Source organism: Acipenser ruthenus, chromosome 44 (genome assembly GCF_902713425.1).
Source record: "Acipenser ruthenus chromosome 44, fAciRut3.2 maternal haplotype, whole genome shotgun sequence".
NCBI classification, from domain to species: Eukaryota; Metazoa; Chordata; class Actinopteri; order Acipenseriformes; family Acipenseridae; genus Acipenser; species Acipenser ruthenus.
In genome coordinates, this window is record NC_081232.1 from 171,979 (window position 1) to 191,259 (window position 19,281).

Genomic DNA, 19,281 nt, shown 5'->3' on the forward strand with positions numbered 1-19,281 from the left:
CAATTGTAAGTCACCCTGGATAAGGGCGTCTGCTAAGAAATAAATAATAATAATAACCTGTTTTGCACATTGTTTTGTAGCTGCAGAACCTCCTCCGCTCCAGCAGGGGGGCGTCACAGCCCTGGCCTTCTCTCTCTGCGGTGAGCTGTTGCTGTCAGGCAGTGCCCAGGGAGAGCTGTGTGTTTGGCAGCAGAACTCTGTGGTCCTGCAGGTCCAGGTAATACACACTGCAAGCTGTACATCGTGTTGTCATAGCAACTCAAAAGCGTTTGGCAGTAGACTATGGCATTTCCACCCCTCTGGTCTCACTGCGGGGTCAGTAGTATTGAACATTTTTACAATTTAATAATACAAATTAATACTGTTTTTTTAATTGTTCTGTTTTTACAAACTGGCTTTTTATCTTAAAAATACAGCAAAGCATATGAGTGATCTGCTGTAAGGGAGTTGATGACTGACCGTCCTTTCTCTCCCCCGAGGTGAGTGAGAGTGCGGTCACTTCTCTGGTCTTCATGTCGGACACACAGTTTGCTGTTGCATCTTATGACAACACCGTCTCCACTTGGAAACTGGATAGACTGCTTGGAAGAGGAAAAACACAGTAAGTGTTTCAAGTGTCCCAGAACATCGTGCTCACCCTGGGTGTTCCCTTTTAACATGTTCTTTTTGGGGGTGGGTGGGGCTGTGAAATACGAAATGTTTGTCTTTTTGACACGCTGCCTGTTACACCTCATTTAGGAACCTGGCAGACGGTTTAGTTTGCCTCTGGTAAATGATTGAACTGCGCTGCACGATGTCTTAAATGTTTTCAAAGAAAAAGACACCAACTACGGACATATTTCTATTAAAGATCGCTCTGTCCAGTACAAGGAGTAGACATTTCACAAGTCTGTTGTTGTTTTTACATTGATTTATATTTTTATTTTGTTTGATTAATTCTCTGATCGTGAAAATAGAATGTCAAAAAATTCTACAATTTAGCATTTTACTGTTTTTCAGATAAGCATTTAAATATTTAGGAACGTTTGTTAATAACTCTAGAGAAAATGATCAATTTTGAATGTGACACTGTTTTTTCTGCGATTTCCGACTCCATCACCAGTTTTCTGATACAAAGCCCATCTCTTCAATGTTACAATTGATCTGAATATCCATCACAGCCTGTGTTTTTTTAATTCTCTCTAATGCCAAATCAGTCTGTCTTGTATTGTGCAGTTACACAGCGCTTCCTCCCATTTCACCTGACGAAAATGCAGCCAACGCGAACGAGACAAGCAGTTTTAGATACTGTGATGTATTCTTTTTAAATCTGTGGTCATTTGTTGCTTTTGTGCATTTTCATTTGCAAGTGACTTTAGGGCTTTATTGAGCACACTTTATTGAATACTGACTTTGGATACTGTTTTAATTCTGGAAACTGTTTTTATCATCTTTTGTGTTTGCTAAATTGCATTACCTTTTACGTTTTATGCAGTTCTGTGCAAGGATAACATTTAGATTTTATTTTGCTTTTAATGGGAAATTTTACATACCGCTACAATACCGGATTTAAAAGTATGTACAGTATTACAGTCCACGTGTCGTCTCTAGTTTTGGCAAATTATATTATCGCTCTGAATTAAAATACTACTTCTGTTAAAAATATAGTACTATACAAACAGTGCATCTAAATGGAAGCCTACTTATTTTAAAACAGTCCTTTCAAATATGTATTTTTGATATTGTCCGTTTTTCAGGGAACACACAAAAGATACAAGGGTTGGAACGGGTCAGAATGGAATAATCAGATCTTATTATTTATTTCGTAGCAGACGCCCCTATCCAGGGCAACTTACAATTGTTAGAAAATATCACATTACCTAAGTACCTTGCTCAAGGGTACAGGAGCAGTGTCCCCCACCTGGGATTGAACCCACGACCCTCCGGTCAAGAGTCCAGAGCCCTAACCACTACTCCACACTGCTGCCCTATATGCGTCGCACGCGTTTAACTGTCTCTGAAGTCAACATTTTATAGGGTCGGATATGTGAGTGCTGACTAAACTAGGAGTCGTATTTGTTTGTAAAGTTTAATCTAAGGTTAAATCAACGACCCCACAGCAGCGTACAGTGAGAGACCGAGGCATTTGTATGGAAACAAGCAAAGTGAAAATCCGAACGTGAAATCCAAATGATTTTATAGCAAACAGATAAAAGAAATGCAAGACAAGTAATCGCAAACACGGTGCTAGTTTGATCATGACAGGCTGTCTGTTAAATCAGTCAGATTGCAGCATTCGTCGCTCAGTCATTGTGTAGACAAGTAAACCAGGGAACACTTTGTGTTGAATAATTAATGCATTTTACTCCATTTTAAAGTTAACATGTAAAAGGGAATCACTGTGAAGATCGGCACACATCCAGATCTTATTTTACCTGTTAAACCTGGAATGGAATGGCCCAGTGCCGTTATTGATTGCACACTCCTGGATGTATTCTTCTTTAAATTCACTTTGTGTTATTTTCTGCTTCCCTCATTACATCCTGGTGACTTTTTGAAAAGCACTGATGTGTCCTGAACCGAGTCTTCTTCTTCTCATTGTGTGACCCTGAGCAAGTCACTTAACCTCCTTGTGCTCTGTCTTCCGGGTTAGACGTAGTTGTAAGTGACTCTGCAGCTGATGCATAGTTCACACACCCTAGTCTCTGTAAGTCGCCTTGGATAAAGGTGTCTGCTAAATAAACAAATAATAATAATTATTACTTATTTCTTAGCAGACGCCGTTATAACCTGTTCTGTTCCCATCAACAGTAACTGTGTGTGTGTGTGTGTGTGTGTGTGTGTGTGTTTCCCAGGGTCCAGAGACTGTCCACCTGCAGAGTGAAGTCATCAGTGACCTGCTTGACTCACGAAAACAAGCTGCTTGCAGGCTGTGCTGACGGGACGATACTGACCCTGCCTGCCAAGGAAGACCCCCTTGAATGGTAAGCACTGCAATGCTCAACCCATTACTCTCTCTCTCTCTCCTTCAGCACTTTTTATAAATCCACACTCCTTGTGCAGCAGGTTTTGGGATACCACATTACCCCACTCATAATCCTCTGTACAGCAAAGGGAGTTTCATGCTTTAGGTGGGGTCCTGATGGACAGTAATGCTAGTCTGTTTCTGTGCCCCGTGCAGCTTGCAGTCAGGGTGTCATGTTCTTGGCTTCTTACCAAAGATGGATTCATCCATGCGGATTGCAGTCGAACAAGGATCACTTTACCTTCTAGAATCTGAAAAAGTAAGTTATTAAACTGAATTCTAACATTAAAACGTGTTCGTTAAACTGTTTACTTAAACCGCATTTAGACGGAATGCAGTCACTCTCCTGGTAAAGGCATGGGCGCGTTGGTGTGCAGTCAGGGGAGCGCAGGTGTGCGTCCTGGTTGTGCGAAGTTGTCGGTCTTTGCTGGGGATTCCGGAGGGAGCATTGGCTCTGGCACTCCTGCAGGTTAGGGAGGCAAAACCAGCATGGACTGTTTCTCCTCAATGCACTACAGCGGACCCTGCAGGCCAGGCGCCCAGCGAGCTCAGAGCGGACACCTGCAGTGCTGGCGTTTGTTCTCCAGAGGCTGCTAGCTCTCTGACATCCGCTGTCGAGTTCCTGGGTGTACAGCAGCAGTATCCCCCACCTGGGATTGAACCCACGATCCACCGGTCAAGAGTCCAGAGCCCTAACCACTACTCCACACTACTGCCCCTATATAACTTAACTTGATGATATACAGTAATGCAGACGTTTAAACTCGGAGAAAAACACGACTATTTTTTGGGGTAACTCGATTCTGGCTTATAAGGCTGCATTTTAAATACATATTTTAATATAGTGGGGAGGCTAAACATTGTATCGTATGTGACACAGAAACGGGCATTACAAGGGTAAATATCATATTGAAGGATAACCTGCATTGACAGCGTCTACCAAGCCCGTGTACCTGTCTGTGTGGTATACAGCATGCAGAGATTAGGGTATTGACGTTGACCCAAGCATCCCTCATTCAGAAAGATGACCTTCCTTTTGATTTTGAAATCATTGAATTGCTTTCTGACCTTGTTTTTGGCTTCCAGCCTTTCCAAAGCTCAAAGATCGAGAAGAAGAAACTGATGGGCCCTCTGTGTCAAGACATGGACTCGTGGATTACTGCCGTCTCTTTAGACGAGGGTATGGCTTGGTGGAACTGCAGCTCCATTATCTCTGTTATTTCTTTTACAGTACTCCCTTTAGTATTTCAACAATGGTTAATTCACTGCTAAGCCATGTTGACAGTAAATTTTAAAGATCTTATATTTCCCTGTATATTCTCCGCTTTCATGATTTTTTTGGTTTGTAAGAAATAATGAGGGCGTGCTGTATTATAGCTCACTTGTGAAGTGTCCCATGGTGTGACTAAGATCTCTTTCTCCCTGTACAGACTTGGTGATTTGTGGCGATTCAAAGGGGCAGTTATGGTTCAATGATCCTCAAGCCATTCACTCGTGGAACAAGAAGCAGGTACAAGAGCACTTTGTATAGATAAGACCACGCTGGGTTCCTCGCAGTATGAACCTGCCCCCTGGCTTTAGCGTCAGATTGAAGCTGCTGTTCCATCAATTGTTTTAATGGTAATGATTGAACAGAAGAAAAGGCCATTCGTCCCATCAAGGCTCGTTCCTTGTTAGCACACCATTCTCCCCAACTAATCTAGTCTTTTTTAATGTTTTAGATCCTACTACTTCACCTGGTAAGCTATTCAGGGTTTGCTGATTTATGTCAAGTTGATTTTAAATCGCGATTTATTTATTTTATTTAAAGTCATTTTTTCCCTTACTACCTGTTTTATGTAGTTTCTCTAGGAAAAATCTTTCATTGACACACAAACAACATCATACTCTTATTGTCTATAAACTAAAAGGTTATCTTAAAGGGTACATGAGGACCTTTTTATTTTATTGTGTTACATGTTCCCATGTGTTGCGATGTAAGGTGTGTGTTGTTTTCAAATTTTATTTTTTTTAAATTGACCACTTTTTTATACTTTTAAATTGCCTCAAGATGACTTCACATGTACCTGCATGTGGACCTCTCAGAACTACATTTCCCATCATCCTCCTGGTGACTAGTAAATCTCAGTTACATATGTGAACAGGAGGATGATGGGAAATGTAGTTCTGAGGGGTCCATGCGGGTACATGTGAAGCCATCTAGATTTACTCGTATGTGATACTGGAACTCATTTTATCAGTAGACAAGTAAGCGTCTTTCTGTCGATGAGCCATAGAAAAAAAAAACACATTCATTTTTTAGTGTTTTGCTCCATTACGCGGTTCAGCGGCTAACTTTCTATTTAAACAGTAACTGCACTCAGACAGCCAGGATTGAAGATTTTCACTACTATGCACATTAAAAGCTAGTTAATATGACAATGCATGATACAACAATGATGTGAATGATGTAATAATAATGGCTGTGATGAAACTCCTATATATATCACATTTCTTTAGATTTTTAAAAACAAATTTAAAAAATTACCAGCCCTGAAGCTGTTCCATTCATAACTCTGTTAAAAAAAAGTGCTTCCATTGATGTCCTCTTGTTCTCTGTGCTAAATGTGAAGTCGTGTCTTGGGTTAACTTTATGTGAACCATTTATGATTTGAAAGACTTCAATCAATTCCCCTCTTTCCCTTCTTTTTTCTAAGCTGAAGAGATTTATTGTTTTTAACCTGTCCTCCTAGCTCATGTCATTCAGTCCTGGGACCAGCTCTTTTGTTTTCTAAGATGAAAAGGGCAGGTGTACGTTCTGGGAAAGGGAGTGGAGAAGAGAAAGAGGAAGGGTGGGGTGCACTCTCTATATTTAGGAATGACTCATTCCGTTTGTTCCTGTTTGACAGGTTCACAGGGACAAGATCAGCGCTTTGAAAATAACAGATGAGGTCATCGTTACAGGCTCCTGTGATTGCAGTGTGAAGCTGTGGGATCGTGTGACAAAGAAACAGGTGAAAGTGCTTGTATTAGGTATTCATTAAAACGGAATAAAACCTCTTCAAATGGTGTTTATTGCACACAGGATGGGGGTCAGTTCCTGTTTTTCAATTCCAATTGCTTTTTAAACTCCCATTCCCAGTTCCGATTCCCTTGTAAACAATTCCAAGATGTCATTGAGCAAAATTGCAATTCACAGTATTCTGTTAATGTGAGCGTCGCACAGTGGCAACAAATTACTTCAATTCAATTGGCTTCCAGTGACAGCAGTTGGACAATCACAGCGATTATTATGTGTCTAAAATATCAATTCTGATTCCTTCAAAAATAATTGGGAATGTATTTTAAAAAGAAATTGGTAAAGGAATTTGAATTGATGTAATCGTATTTGTCTTGCATCTTATCAGTTTGATATAAAAAAAAAAAATCATTTAGATTTCAGTGCCTCATTTTCACTTTGCTTGTTTCCATAGCAATGCACCTCAGCTTCTCGGCAGTGAATTATGGGATTGTAGTGCTTGCCAGGAGATACTTCGATTAGCTCTTAACCCTTTCATGCATGAAATATTAAAAAATGAAAAAAAACAGTAGTCTTGGACACATAATAAATATATTTTTAATTTCTGTTGCTTTACATGGCAGAAAAATATCATTCTCATATGAGGCTATCATGCATTTGTTCACTGGTCTTGCTGGGTGTGTGTTCACTGGTCTTGCTGGGTGTGTGTTCACTGGTCTTGCTTGGTGTGTGTTGAGTTTCTGACCTGCTTGTCTGTCTCTGTTCCAGGTGGGTCTGTTCCAGTGTCAGGGTCCTGTCTCATGCATGGAGATCAGCCCAGGCCAGTCTGCAGTTCTGGCTTGTGGAGACAGCCTGGGAAACACTTACTTTATCAAATGGAGAGATTGAACTACAAGCTAGGAAACACCAACACTCCCAGTTCACCAAAATGCCTAGATTGTGAAGAAAAGCAAAAAAACTGGTTTTACAACACTGAACGTATTCCAGCTATATGTAGTAATCTGGAGGTTTTGCATGTTTACGATTCAAAACTAAGGCAAGGAATTCAGAGCACAAATATATATATATAATATATATAATGAAAAACCGCACAGTTTACCGCTTTCCACTACTCCTCCCAGTGTAATCAGACATTCATTTTGACAGATTTCCAAGATTTTCTGTTCCAGTGGTTTGATTTGAAATGCACAACAAATCAAACTACAGAAGCAATGGGGTTTCCTAATAGATCTGCACACTGCTGTCAAGGGGTTATGTGATGAGTTTTCAGTGGTTTTAATAAATGTGTACACCTGCTATCTACACCCTTAGTCTGGCGAGTAATACAAGGATACAGCACAGTAATGCTATACTGATTTGATGGTAAAAGTAATTGCATACAGAAAATAAATAGCGACATTAGCTTATTAGTGACTCAAATACATAAAAAGAATAACAGATACAAATAAACATACATTGTATTCATTATTATTGTTATTATTATCCAAGTGGTTGCTGCGAATGGCAGCCTATGTACGCACCAATATTCATTTTAGCAATGGTTCATTTACGCTTTGATTTCATTCAGTTTAGAGGCAAGTTTCAAATCCTGTTCTGTTCATGTTTAATGGGTTCCTCAAAAACCTGCTCTATCGCGCTTCACTGGCTTGCAACCATGCAACCAATTTTTGATTTTTTTCAACATCATCCGACTGTGTGAGTTTTGCAATCACAGAAACTCAAAAAAAGGCCATACGACTTCTCAAAAAAGACGCCACTCTGCTTCACCTTTGTCATGATACATTTGTTGGTGCAGTAATTTGCCGCCTTCATGACCAGCACGCTGCTTTAGGAGTGTCTATCTGGTTGCATTGCATGCATGGTTGAGTGATTGCATACTTCCGGCTGAAAGTGGGGTGTTCGCTAGAGCGGTCAGTTCATAAGTTTGTAACTCTTGAGGTTCTGTTGTATGTGAGACACTGGAAATTCAAGGAACCTAACTTGAAATGTTTTGCTTATTAAAAAAACTGAATGTTTACAGAAACCAACACCGAACGAGGAAAGTGAAAAATGCCTATGATGACATGCTTCACTGTATAAATAGAACAGAACTCCCAATTGAGCTTAATGTGGAAAAATAACTTCCTAGTTAAGAGGTGGTTCTGTTTAGACACATGGAGCTCAATGCCCACATTATATTTAGTGAATGGTGAAAAATTAACTATTGACCTGTCACTTCTCATTCAATTAATTCATATCCCTGAACCTGCTTCAACTCCCTCATTTCAGTCAGGAAACTCATGTGATGGATTATTTATTAAAACACTCTTTGTAAAACAGTACTTCCCACCTTCTGTTCTAAACTTAATTTAACTCAGCTTCCATTCATCCCCTCTTGTTCTTCTCTGAAACTAAGCTTTAAATGAGATATCTAAAATGCATTTTTAGATATCTTTAAACTGTTTTAAGATATATCTAAATGTTTTTGAGATATCTTTAAATACTTTTCAGATATCTCTAAATCATTTAGAGATATCTCTAAATATCCCGTTCATTTAGAGATATCTGTAAATCTTTTAAAGATATCCTCAATTAACTTCCTGTTCAGTTGTAGATATCTGTAATCATTTAGAGATATCTCGAAATAACTTCCTGTTCATTTAGAGATATCTGTAAATCATTTGAAGATATCTCAAAATGACTTCCCTTGAAAATGCTCTATGTTTTCAATGGACTTCCAATCCATATGGTTTCCGTAGTATTTAAAGACATCTGTAAATCAATTTGAGATATCTTTATTTCATTTTTAGATATCTCAGATTGATTTACAGATATCTTTAAATTCATTTTAGATATCTTAAAAACTGCACAAAGAAAGATATCTGGAATATTTCAACATATCTTAAAATGCAATTTGAGATATCTCTAAATGATCATTTGGTTTGCCATACTTTTTCAACTGACTTAATTCACACAGCAAGGGTAACAAACAAATTTAGACCTTTGCATGAATCACAGAAACCTTGTTTTGGTTAATGGTGAATCTTTTGCCCCTGAGCTACTGGAGACTAGAAACCGGTTCTGCAGTATCAACATTCCTGTGCAGCTAACGAGAAAGTTTATAGAGCTGGGCGTTCACACTTGAAATACAAAAGAGGGATTGCACAAGACAACAAATAAAGGCTATAATCCCCATCTGTTATCATTTTGTAAAAATTACATGAAAAGCAGGCAGGGCACCAAAGAGGCAGATTTCACACAATACAAGAGAGATGTGCTTAAAGGCTAAAGTTGTCACCTCAAGCTTTAAATAAAAAGGAGCGGCAGTTTCAACTGACACCGATGCTCCCGCACTCAAGTCACAATCACTGAAATTGTGATACAGCACTTGGTCAGTGCTTGTGCTGTACAGTGTAACACTAAGCTTGGTGCTTAAACAGCCTTCTCTCCTGCCTGCCTCTCCGTACTGCCAATCACCTGCAACCCTTTGACAGGTCCACCTGCCTTAGCGAGCTTATCCAATCACCTCCCTTCCATGTTCCACATTCAAGCCACATTCTCACATGGCTGGTTGGGGACTTTACCAAGCGTGAATATTCTTGGCTAAAAACACACACACAACCCCCCTTCCCATGTTCAGTAACAAGCCAACGAAATCTAATATTTACTCATTTACATTAAAATGTGACCCGGGATACCACATCCTGTCACATCCCTTAATTGCTGTTGCTACCAATCATGTGTTTACACTGGAAAAGCAAACACATGAAGGATGATCATACATGATACCATGATATCATTCATCACTTACTGTACCAGTATCTTTGTTTATATATAACTAAAGAAATAGCAGAATTCGTTCAGTTGAAGTTTCTCATCATTAACCATAACACATATATATTTGACCTAATCCTTATATACAAAATGAATACAGGAAATTGTTTTCATTCATTGGTAATACTAGTAAACATATGCCTATCAGAGATGCATGTTTCTAATGTACGCTTGGAGGTACTTCACCTTTTGAAAGACACAGACGGGTGCCACAGGATTTATCCAGCGCTGGTGAAGATAAACCACTTGTCCAGTATTTAGTTTATGACTCTTTTTAAAAGCATTCTTTATCAGTGGGGGAGTTTGTGAAAAGAAACCGAGTGGACACACAGAATGGCTTAAGACTCCCCCCCTCCCGCCCCTTGTATATTCCATTTCTGTTAATTTCATACACAGAATGATATCATGACCCAATCTGATGCTACAACACATAGTGGAAAACTCCCAAGGAGGATATAGTGTCTGGCAGGAGATTATGTTGCCCAAAGCAAAGGCTTCAATGGACAATAGTTTTGCACTACAGCCAAATTATCCAGTTCATATCTGTTTTATTAAACCTTTAAAAGGTATTTTTCTTTCTCCATTCGGTTTCAGACTGCAGCATTTACAGTGACTCACCCAGAAGGCTTATATTTCTCCTCCACTTGTGTGTTTTTGGAGCGATAACTGTTTTTATTATAACTTTTTACATTAAGGGACTCATTTAATAAGGGGCTCTAAATTTAGATTTAGCGCGCGTTAAGTAGTGAGCCTAACGCATGCTCTAAATCTAAATTTGCTGCATGATTTTACAAACAGAAAAGGCACCAATCTATACGTGCACTGTTTGGCAACTTTACACACCATAGAGCGAGCTCTGCTGGACTGCTAGGATCAGTGGAGGCTGGTGAGGTCTGTGGCAGGGGAGGCGGGAGCGCCAGTGGAGAATTTGTGGGTTTGAGTTGTGGCTGAACCCAACTGTATGGCTCACAGGTTGATGGTGTTAGTGTGGAAAAGGCTCCCTAGGTGGGTGGTTAGCTGAAGACGTATTGTGGGAGTTTGGAACCAACTCCCCAGTAATGTTGTTGAAGCCGACACCCTGGGATCCTTCAAGAAGCTGCTTGATGAGATTCTGGGATCAATGAGCTACTAACAACCAAACGAGCAAGATGGGCTGAATAGCCTCCTCTCGTTTGTAAACTTTCTTATGTTCTTATGTATTATTCTCCCTTCCTTTCTCTGATCACAGGGCGTCACACAGCAGGGCAAACTGGGTGGATGGCTGTTTGAGGTCTACTCTGTCTTTCTCTCTCTCTCTCTCTCTCTCTCTCTCTCTCTCTCTCTCTCTCTCTCTCTCTCTCTCTCTCTCTCTCTCTCTCTCTCTCTCTCTCTCTCTCTCTCTCTCTCTCTCTCTCTCTCTCTCTCTCTCTCTCTCTCTCTCTCTCTCTCCTGTTTCACTGCTGGTAATCTACTGCAGTAAACAAAATAATAATGTAATATAATCTACTGTATTAATAACAAACTGCTTGTTTGTTTTAAATAGGTTTTTTTTAGAGAATTATAATTAATTAAATATAATGAAATGATATATTAATATTACATGAGCTACACCATAGCTAGTGCTTCCTTGTCCTGCATTTAACCACCAATGTAATTAGAAGAAAAAAAAGAGAATCCCCCAGCTATAAATGTATTTTAACTATAATGTAGATCACATACAAATGTCCAGAAATAAGCATACAACTGTATAATTTATCATCTCAGCAGAATAGTAATAAGTAACAATAATAAGTAACAATAATAAATATAACACTTAAGCACAAATGTTATGACAACATTGACGACTAACTGACTTATACAAACAAAAGTTGGCTTTATTAAGAATTTAATAGTAAAAATGACCATTTTAAATTTATAATAGTTTAGTTAATCCAATAAGAGAACACTTTCAAGCACCATGTGTCTTATGCAATTTCAATGGGAATAAACCAAGATAGGCAAAGCCCATGGAGGAAGCGCCACCATTAGAATTGCACCTGCAGAGGGTGATATATTGCTTACAATCTGTATTTTTGTACTGTTAACACATGCACACACATACACACACAGACTAAAATATTATATTTAAAAATGGGGGAGGCGCTGCTTCCCTAGCCTCCCCTGAGAAATCTCCTCTGGCTAGGATCAGCCACATGGGTTAGAAGCCATGGTCTTAGCACATAGCCTGCATCACCTAATTAAACAAGTAAACCAGATTTTTATTGCAAAGTTACAATTATCAACAACATTAACACCTGGAATGTTATCACACCTACACAACAGCTACCCTTCCCCATATTTTCTGGTCTCAAAATCAAACAGACCCTGTGTCTCAATATATAAATGTCATGGGCACTACCAGGATAGCCAGGAACCACATTCAGGATTCTCATTTGACAGTCACTGTGACAGAGACACAATGATTCTTGGTGATTAAATCTCTCTCCCAACCTGTGAGGGTGCTGTGTAAAGGAAGCAGAGTGCCCTGGACTGGATGGCCAGACAATTCATTCCCAGGGTTAGAAGGAAGTTGGTCAACTAGAAAAGGGGCAGAGCTACGATACACTAAATCATCGACCCGGAAGGGAAACAACGCGGCAGCTACGGATTGGAGGAGCGGTTGCACTAGTTAGAGGTCATGATTGACGGTACAAAAGGGGGCGTAGCAAAGTAATCTGTTCCTTTTATATGGTTAGAGCTGAACCAGAAGGAGACAGTGCGGTAAGCGGTAAACCGTGCGGTTTTACATATTACTCTACGTACATATATCTTTACATATAACTTTACGGTATATGTAATTTGATGAAGGATGTCATGAAATAAAGGTTAAATATATTTGTGTATGCTATATCTGTGTATGTGTCTATTTAATAAACAAACAAAAAGAATCATGCAGCTTTTCACCTGTGTAGCATTCTCCAGAGTGACCATTATATTTATATTAATAAACGTTATATATTATAATGACATTTTTTTTAAACTCACGTCTGAACCAAACAATGTTATTCCCATACATAATGTCGTTGGTGGTCGTCTTCTCTTTCAGGGAACCAGGGTTATGGTAAGTAACGTTTCTCAGGCTGCTGTTGCAAAGAAAGTCGGCGTGTTAATATAACAGGTGCCTCGTGATAAGATTTCTTTCCATGTAGAAATAAAAAATGGATCAATTTTGTGTAGGAATAAAAAAAAAAAAAACATTGACTCATTTTAAATTATGTATTTAACATTTAATTATAAAGTGATTTCATTAAGAAACTAAAAAGTGTGACTCAGGTCATCTTAACTGCCTCTTGTTTAATTGGGACAGCCGCTTATTCAAGATATATTTCCTTCTCTCAAGGCATCCCGATAAAGCAGTGACAACTGTACAAGCGATAGCACCCATCACATTGGGGAAGCCAGCCACCTGGTAGAAGCCACATTCAAGTCTTGTAAAGCTGTCCTCTGTGTGGGAAATGTAATCTAATTCCCTCTGAGCTTCAGCAGGGCAAGAAATGCCTTGAAAGGGTGGGTTGGGAGAGTTTAACAACTGCACCTATAGTAATTTAGCTTGTAGCTAATCATACAGTCTCTGTGCTCAATCGATACCTTTCCCCCTCCTCCTCCTCCTCCTCCTCCTCCTCAGTGAGGCCTATGAGAGTTTGTTGGTGTCTGAAAATGTGCTACCTGCTTCTCCTCCAAGACCTCCTTATTATAATGCATTTTTCTTTATTGCAATGCATTTTTCTTTATTGTAATGCACAGCTCATTCAGAACAAAGCCACTAGCATACTGACTATAACCAGAAAAAGTGAACAAGTTAACCCTGTTTTGGCCTCTGCGCTGGCTCACTGAGCAGTATAGACTTAGAACCCAGTTACTTACAGGAATATATCTTTTCTAGCCTGTTGACACGCTCCTAACTATACAAATTTATATGTGGGTTTCTTTGAAGAGACTTTTGCCAATAATGCATCTGAAAATGTGTTTTTTTTTTTTTATTCCAAGGCTTGGTGTGTGTAATTAAAAAACCTGTTTTGCAGAGGAACGCTTCAGGGACAGGAGGAAAAAAATTGCATTGACCTGTTACATCAGTATAAAATCAGCTGTTCTCTCTCTCCATCCATTTCACCTGGATCTTTCTCTACAGAGCGTGTCTACAGAACACACCATGAAGGTTGTGTTGAGCATCTTGGTTCTTCTCTACTGCGCAGCACAGGGTAACAGATACATTGTATTCTTCAATTGTATTTGAATTTGCCTCAACTGGTGATGTGTCTTGGTTTTTCACCACTGCAATATTATTTTCTGTACAGGGTTGAGTTACTAAAAACTAGCATGAATAAGGATAGATGAAGACTTGTTTTATGTATTTGATTTTATTTTAGATATAAGTCAGTTAGAATGTATCTTATTTGTAATTTATATGTATTAACTTATCCAGATAGTGTCTAAACAGCATCTTAAAACTACAAACCACTGATTAGAAATACAAGAAAAAAATTTGTCTAGAGAAGCTACCGGGACAGAGATGGAGGAGGTGGATGAATGCAAATTAATCAAACGCTGGAAATGAGATTCAAGGAGATTAATATGTTTCTGATATGTATGTTTTTTATAATTATATGTTTCTGATATGTATGTTTTTGATATGTATGTATCTGATATGCATGTTTTAGATATTTATGTTAAATTTGTCAACCATAACAGTAGTTTTTATTGTCTTCATCTGAAGTCATTGACATTTTTTTTACTCCAAAGATTAAGCTTCTCTGTCTTTTTGAAAAGGTAAAATCTACCTTTCATCTACTGCATTGTATTACATTACTAGATTCTGCTTCTCTTTGAAATCGATCTTCCTTAACTTATCCAGATAATGGTCAGATTGTCTGAACAGAGTCTGATCTTAACACAGCCAACCCCTTAAATGTAACCAGCTGTTTTTTCCCCAGCCTTGGTTAAGTCTTGACAACCTTATTAAAGGTACAGATTTATGATTAAGATGGGTTTTGGTTTACAAAGGTGCAGTGGCGACTCGTGGCTTGAAAAACTGGTGGGGCACAGGGCACAGGGCACAGGGCACAGGGCACAGGGCACAGGGCACAGGGCACAGGGCACAGGGCATAGCCCCCCCCAAAAAATAAATGATGAAGCGAAACCTCACTCAAACCCGATGCCCGATTTTAACCATTTTTATGTAAACAAATATAACGGTGAAGGGTCTCAGACACTCTTTGGTTGAGATTAAGGTTTGAATGTTTGAAATAAACTGCACACTTACATATTCTCTACCCACTTACAAAAAAAACATTAGAATATATATTTTTATTTTTAAATAATAATCCGTAGCATTTTTGGGGGGAGGGGATGAAAATGGTAACTTTTTAAATTAAAAAAAACTTGCTGGTAAAAAAAACAAAAAAAGCAAAAAAAACATATTTTGTGATTAGTTTCACTTTAAATTGGAATTATGGGTTTAGAAAATAAAAACAAATTAGTCAATCTTTAGCCTGTGGATCTGACGGCACCACTCAGCCAGCCGTGTGACAGTAATATATTAGAAAAATGAAAAAAAAAAGAAATATCAAATTACAATCAATTACCTTAGGAATTTAACATTGCAATTTTCTTTGAAAAGATGAGATCTTTTGACATTTATCCCAGGATCTCCACATTTTATTTTATTAATGAATGTCATCAAGCTTGGGGGAGAAGCTTGATAAACACATGGATGATCATATGCTAACCATGCAAACCACTGCCTGTGAACTATAGGCTCATCACCATGGTCACCCATTCTATATGTTCAATAGTTCAGGACAAACCCCACAAGGTGAAAACTGATTATGCATTGTGTCTGAAAAACGATTTGGCATTAGAACCCCCCCCCCCCCCGTCTGAGGGGGTGCACGAGGCAGGAGTCCCCCCCCCCCCAATAGATTATACCTAGAGAAGCTACTGGGACGGAGCAGGAGGAGGTGGAAGAATGCAAATTAATCAGATTCTAGAAATGTATAATAGTTTACTGTTAGATGACGTAATGCAATCTTAACTTATGAAACTCCATATTAAGATATTTAAGTGTTAAACACCCATGGTGTGTTTTAACCTGCTGGGATGGGAGTCTATCTACTCATTTTAGATGCTTGAACCTTGCCAGGTAAACTGGTCAAACCTGTTGGCTGTTGATGATAATGCCAAATGCCAAACCCATAAAAAGAATATTTACAGTAAATTGTTTTTCATGACCTTTTTATCTAGTTGTATCTGAGTGTTTTAGCAGCACTCCACATATACAGTGAATCACGACACTGGAAAACTCCCATCTTACCTTTCTCTCAGTGCTGTGGTGTACTGTGGAGCAAACTGAACTCTGCAGGTCCTGTATGATTATTACTTAGGGACCATATCCCATATGTAGATCTCCATCCTCATTTGTGAAATAACCACCGCCCTCAATGAAGATTCATGCATTATCGTCCATCTTGAAAGTGGGAACCAGTGTAACTGTGCCAGATGTGGGATTATGTGTTCTTTGTGATTAATGATTGTGTCCCCTGTGCTTTCCTCACAGTGCAATCCCTGACTTGCTCGGTGTGTCCTGCTGGCACTGCTGATGAAACCACTTGTACGAACACTAAAGTCTGCCAAGTCGGTCAAACCTGTTTCAGAACTTATACAGTCTCAGGTAAGACCTGATCCAGCTGACATCAATACTCACTCGCTCGCTCTCTTACAATCACACAGACTCACTCTCCTCCAGTTTACACCCATACTCTCACTCTCTCTCTTACAATCACAGACTCACTCTCCTCCAGTTTACACCCATACTCTCTCACTCTCTCTTACAATCACACAGACTCACTCTCCTCCAGTTTACACCTATACTCTCTCACTCTCTCGCTTACAATCACACAGGTGCACTCTCCTTCTCCAGCTTCATCACTGTTTCTGATTTCTAAGGCCGTGTCTCTTGGAGCTTTGAATCAAACCCAATTTCAACCATAACATCTCACTAGCACTTATATTTCCACACAGTTTTTATTTTATTTTAATTGTAGTCCAATGTTGAACAATGGACAAAGCATATTCAGTTGATGGTTATGGGATCAATGATGAACAGCTTTGAATTTATTTTTGTATTCCTCTCTTAGGAAGTACCACCACTGTTGAAAAAGGCTGTAAGGATGCTTGCGTAGATGCAGTTAACCCACAAACATCCTGTTGCAGTACGGACAATTGCAATCGTAAGCCTTGTTCATTTTACTATTCATGTTAACATTAGCATGCCTCCTACTGTCTTCTCTCTGTTCTGTTGAAATCAGTACTTTAGACAAGAACTCAACATGCAACATGTGAAAAACATGATAATATTAGCTTGGGATTTCTTAACAAATGCCTAATCTGATTTACAAGTGCATTGTACACACACACAGAAGCACAAGCTATCTATAGAGGAAACCATGTCCTGTGAATGGAGCCCAATCTCAGACTGCTGGGTGAGCTGCTGTCTTCTCTGCAGGAATCGTTTTGTGATTACATTTTAAGGAGAAGTCAGCAGAAGCAGTATGACTCTAACAAGTTTTTTTGATAGGAGGATAGGAGGAGGTGGAGCCCTGGTTACCGTACCCCGAATTGTCATTAAGAAAAGAAGGTTCAACATTTACTATATGAAATGAAATTGTGCGTCTGCATCGATGGATTATTTTATATGATTCACAATTAAAAACATTGCTGCTTAAATAAATAAATACTTCATCTGTGATTAGTTTCACTTTAAATTGGAATTATGGGTTTAGAAAATAAAATCAAATTAGTCAATCTTTCAATTATATTTCTATATGTAATTGTGACAGGATTGACCGAGGTTTGAGACTCAGAGACAGTATAAAGTTCAAAAATAAAGTTTTTAATAAACAAAAATACAAAATAAACCGACACGAGGGCCAAACAAAAAAGTTTCAAACACAACAAAACTTACAAATAAAGCTTCCAGGCTGGGCGTTGCCTTCACTGGTTGCAAAACAAACGAAAACACAGCACAAACAAAACACTCCTTCTCTTCTGGAACTCTCTCTCTCTCTCTAGCCAGGGCCTCTCCCCTGGCTTTTATCCCCTGTGGCTGGAGCCCAATTAATCAATAATTGCTGCTTATTCAATTAGGGCTCCAGCCACATTCTCACATGTTTTCCTGGCAGGGAGGAATTTTAACCCCCTCCCTGCCAGTCCCAACCATGTTCATAAAGACGGGGCAGTCCCCCGTCACATATCCCCCCCCTTGTGCCAAGCACAACATGGCCTAAATGGCCACCTCCCCCCTCAGTCTCAGTCCCGGAAGAGGGGGAAGCACAGTGTCCATGGGGGTGGCCATTGTGGGACGTCCGGCACCACCCAATTCTACATGGCCGGCAGCTCCCTCTTCCGGGGCTCCGGCCACACACTACCTTGCCGCGAAAGTGCCGCTGGGGGAGCTGGTCTCCTGACCTCCCTCCCCCTCTTCATGGCCGGCAACTCCCCTCCGTGGGGCTCCGGCCATAGTGTAGCGACCCTAGGCGAAGCAGGATCCCTGGCAACCCCAGGCGAAGCAGGATTCCCGAAGACCCCAAGCGACGGCAGCAGCAGCGGACCCTCGGGAGGCGAAGGCAGCAGCAGCGGCCCCTCGGGAGGAGACGACAGCAGCAGCGGACCCTCGGGAGGCGGAGACGGGAACGGCGGCCCGGCTCCCTCTGGTGGCGGAGGCGGGAACGGCGGCCCGGCTCCCTCTGGTGGCGGAGGCGTTAACGGCGGCCCGGCTCCCTCTGGTGGCGGAGGCGGGAACGGTGGCCCGGCTCCCTCTGGTGGCGGAGGCGGGAACGGCGGCCCGGCTCCCTCTGGTGGCGGAGGCGGGAACGGCGGCCCGGCTCCCTCTGCTGGCGGAGGCGGGAACGGCGGCTCGTCTCCCTCTGCTGGCGGAGGCGGGAACGGCGGCTCGTCTCCCTCTGCTGGCGGAGGCGGGAACGACGGCTCGTCTCCCTCTGCTGGCGGAGGCGGGAACGGCGGCTCGTCTCCCTCTGCTGGCGGAGGCGGGAACGGCGGCTCGTCTCCCTCTGCTGGCGGAGGCGGAAACGGCAACTCGTCTCCCTCTGCTGGCGGAGGCGGGAACAGCAGCTCGTCTCCCTCTGCTGGCGGAGGCGGAAACGGCAGCTCGTCTCCCTCTGCTGGCGGTGGAGGGAGAGACAGCTCCAGCTGTCCCCCTTCTGCTGGTGGTGGAGGTGGGAACAGCCTATATTCTTCCCCTGCGGGTCCCTTCAGCCCTGGGCCTGTGGGCTTTCCCTTCTCGGGCCGTGGACGCACCGACTCCTCCCGCTCGGGCCGTGGACGCACCGACTCCTCCCGCTCGGGCCGTGGACGCACCGACTCCTCCCGCTCGGGCCGTGGATGCACCGACTCCTCCCGCTCGGGCCGTGGACGCACCGACTCCTCCCGCTCG

At 41.1% G+C, this 19,281-nt stretch overlaps 2 protein-coding genes across 8 annotated transcripts in view; both read left to right on the forward strand.

The window, feature by feature from the left end:
• tep1 (telomerase-associated protein 1) overlaps window positions 1-7,467 on the forward strand; it is a 38,685-nt gene extending 31,218 nt beyond the window's left edge. For all 3 annotated transcript variants that reach the window (XM_033997898.3, XM_033997899.3, XM_033997900.3), the window contains 8 exons: window positions 81-217; window positions 480-601; window positions 2,835-2,963; window positions 3,161-3,263; window positions 4,091-4,184; window positions 4,435-4,514; window positions 5,893-5,997; window positions 6,771-7,467. In XM_033997898.3, coding sequence (XP_033853789.3) covers window positions 81-217; window positions 480-601; window positions 2,835-2,963; window positions 3,161-3,263; window positions 4,091-4,184; window positions 4,435-4,514; window positions 5,893-5,997; window positions 6,771-6,890 — 890 coding nt within the window. In that variant the 3' untranslated portion in view covers window positions 6,891-7,467. The remainder of the gene's footprint in view (window positions 1-80; window positions 218-479; window positions 602-2,834; window positions 2,964-3,160; window positions 3,264-4,090; window positions 4,185-4,434; window positions 4,515-5,892; window positions 5,998-6,770) is intronic.
• A 6,435-nt stretch (window positions 7,468-13,902) lies between these two features.
• Window positions 13,903-19,281, forward strand: part of LOC117398834 (prestalk protein-like) — a 92,711-nt gene continuing 87,332 nt past the window's right edge. For 2 of the 5 annotated variants that reach the window (XM_059012391.1, XM_059012393.1), the window contains exons 1-3: window positions 13,903-14,032; window positions 16,387-16,500; window positions 16,967-17,059. In XM_059012391.1, the coding sequence (XP_058868374.1) occupies window positions 13,984-14,032; window positions 16,387-16,500; window positions 16,967-17,059 (256 nt within the window). In that variant the 5' untranslated portion in view covers window positions 13,903-13,983. The remainder of the gene's footprint in view (window positions 14,033-16,386; window positions 16,501-16,966; window positions 17,060-19,281) is intronic. The other 3 variants (XM_059012395.1, XM_059012394.1, XM_059012392.1) reach the window with 2 other exon arrangements.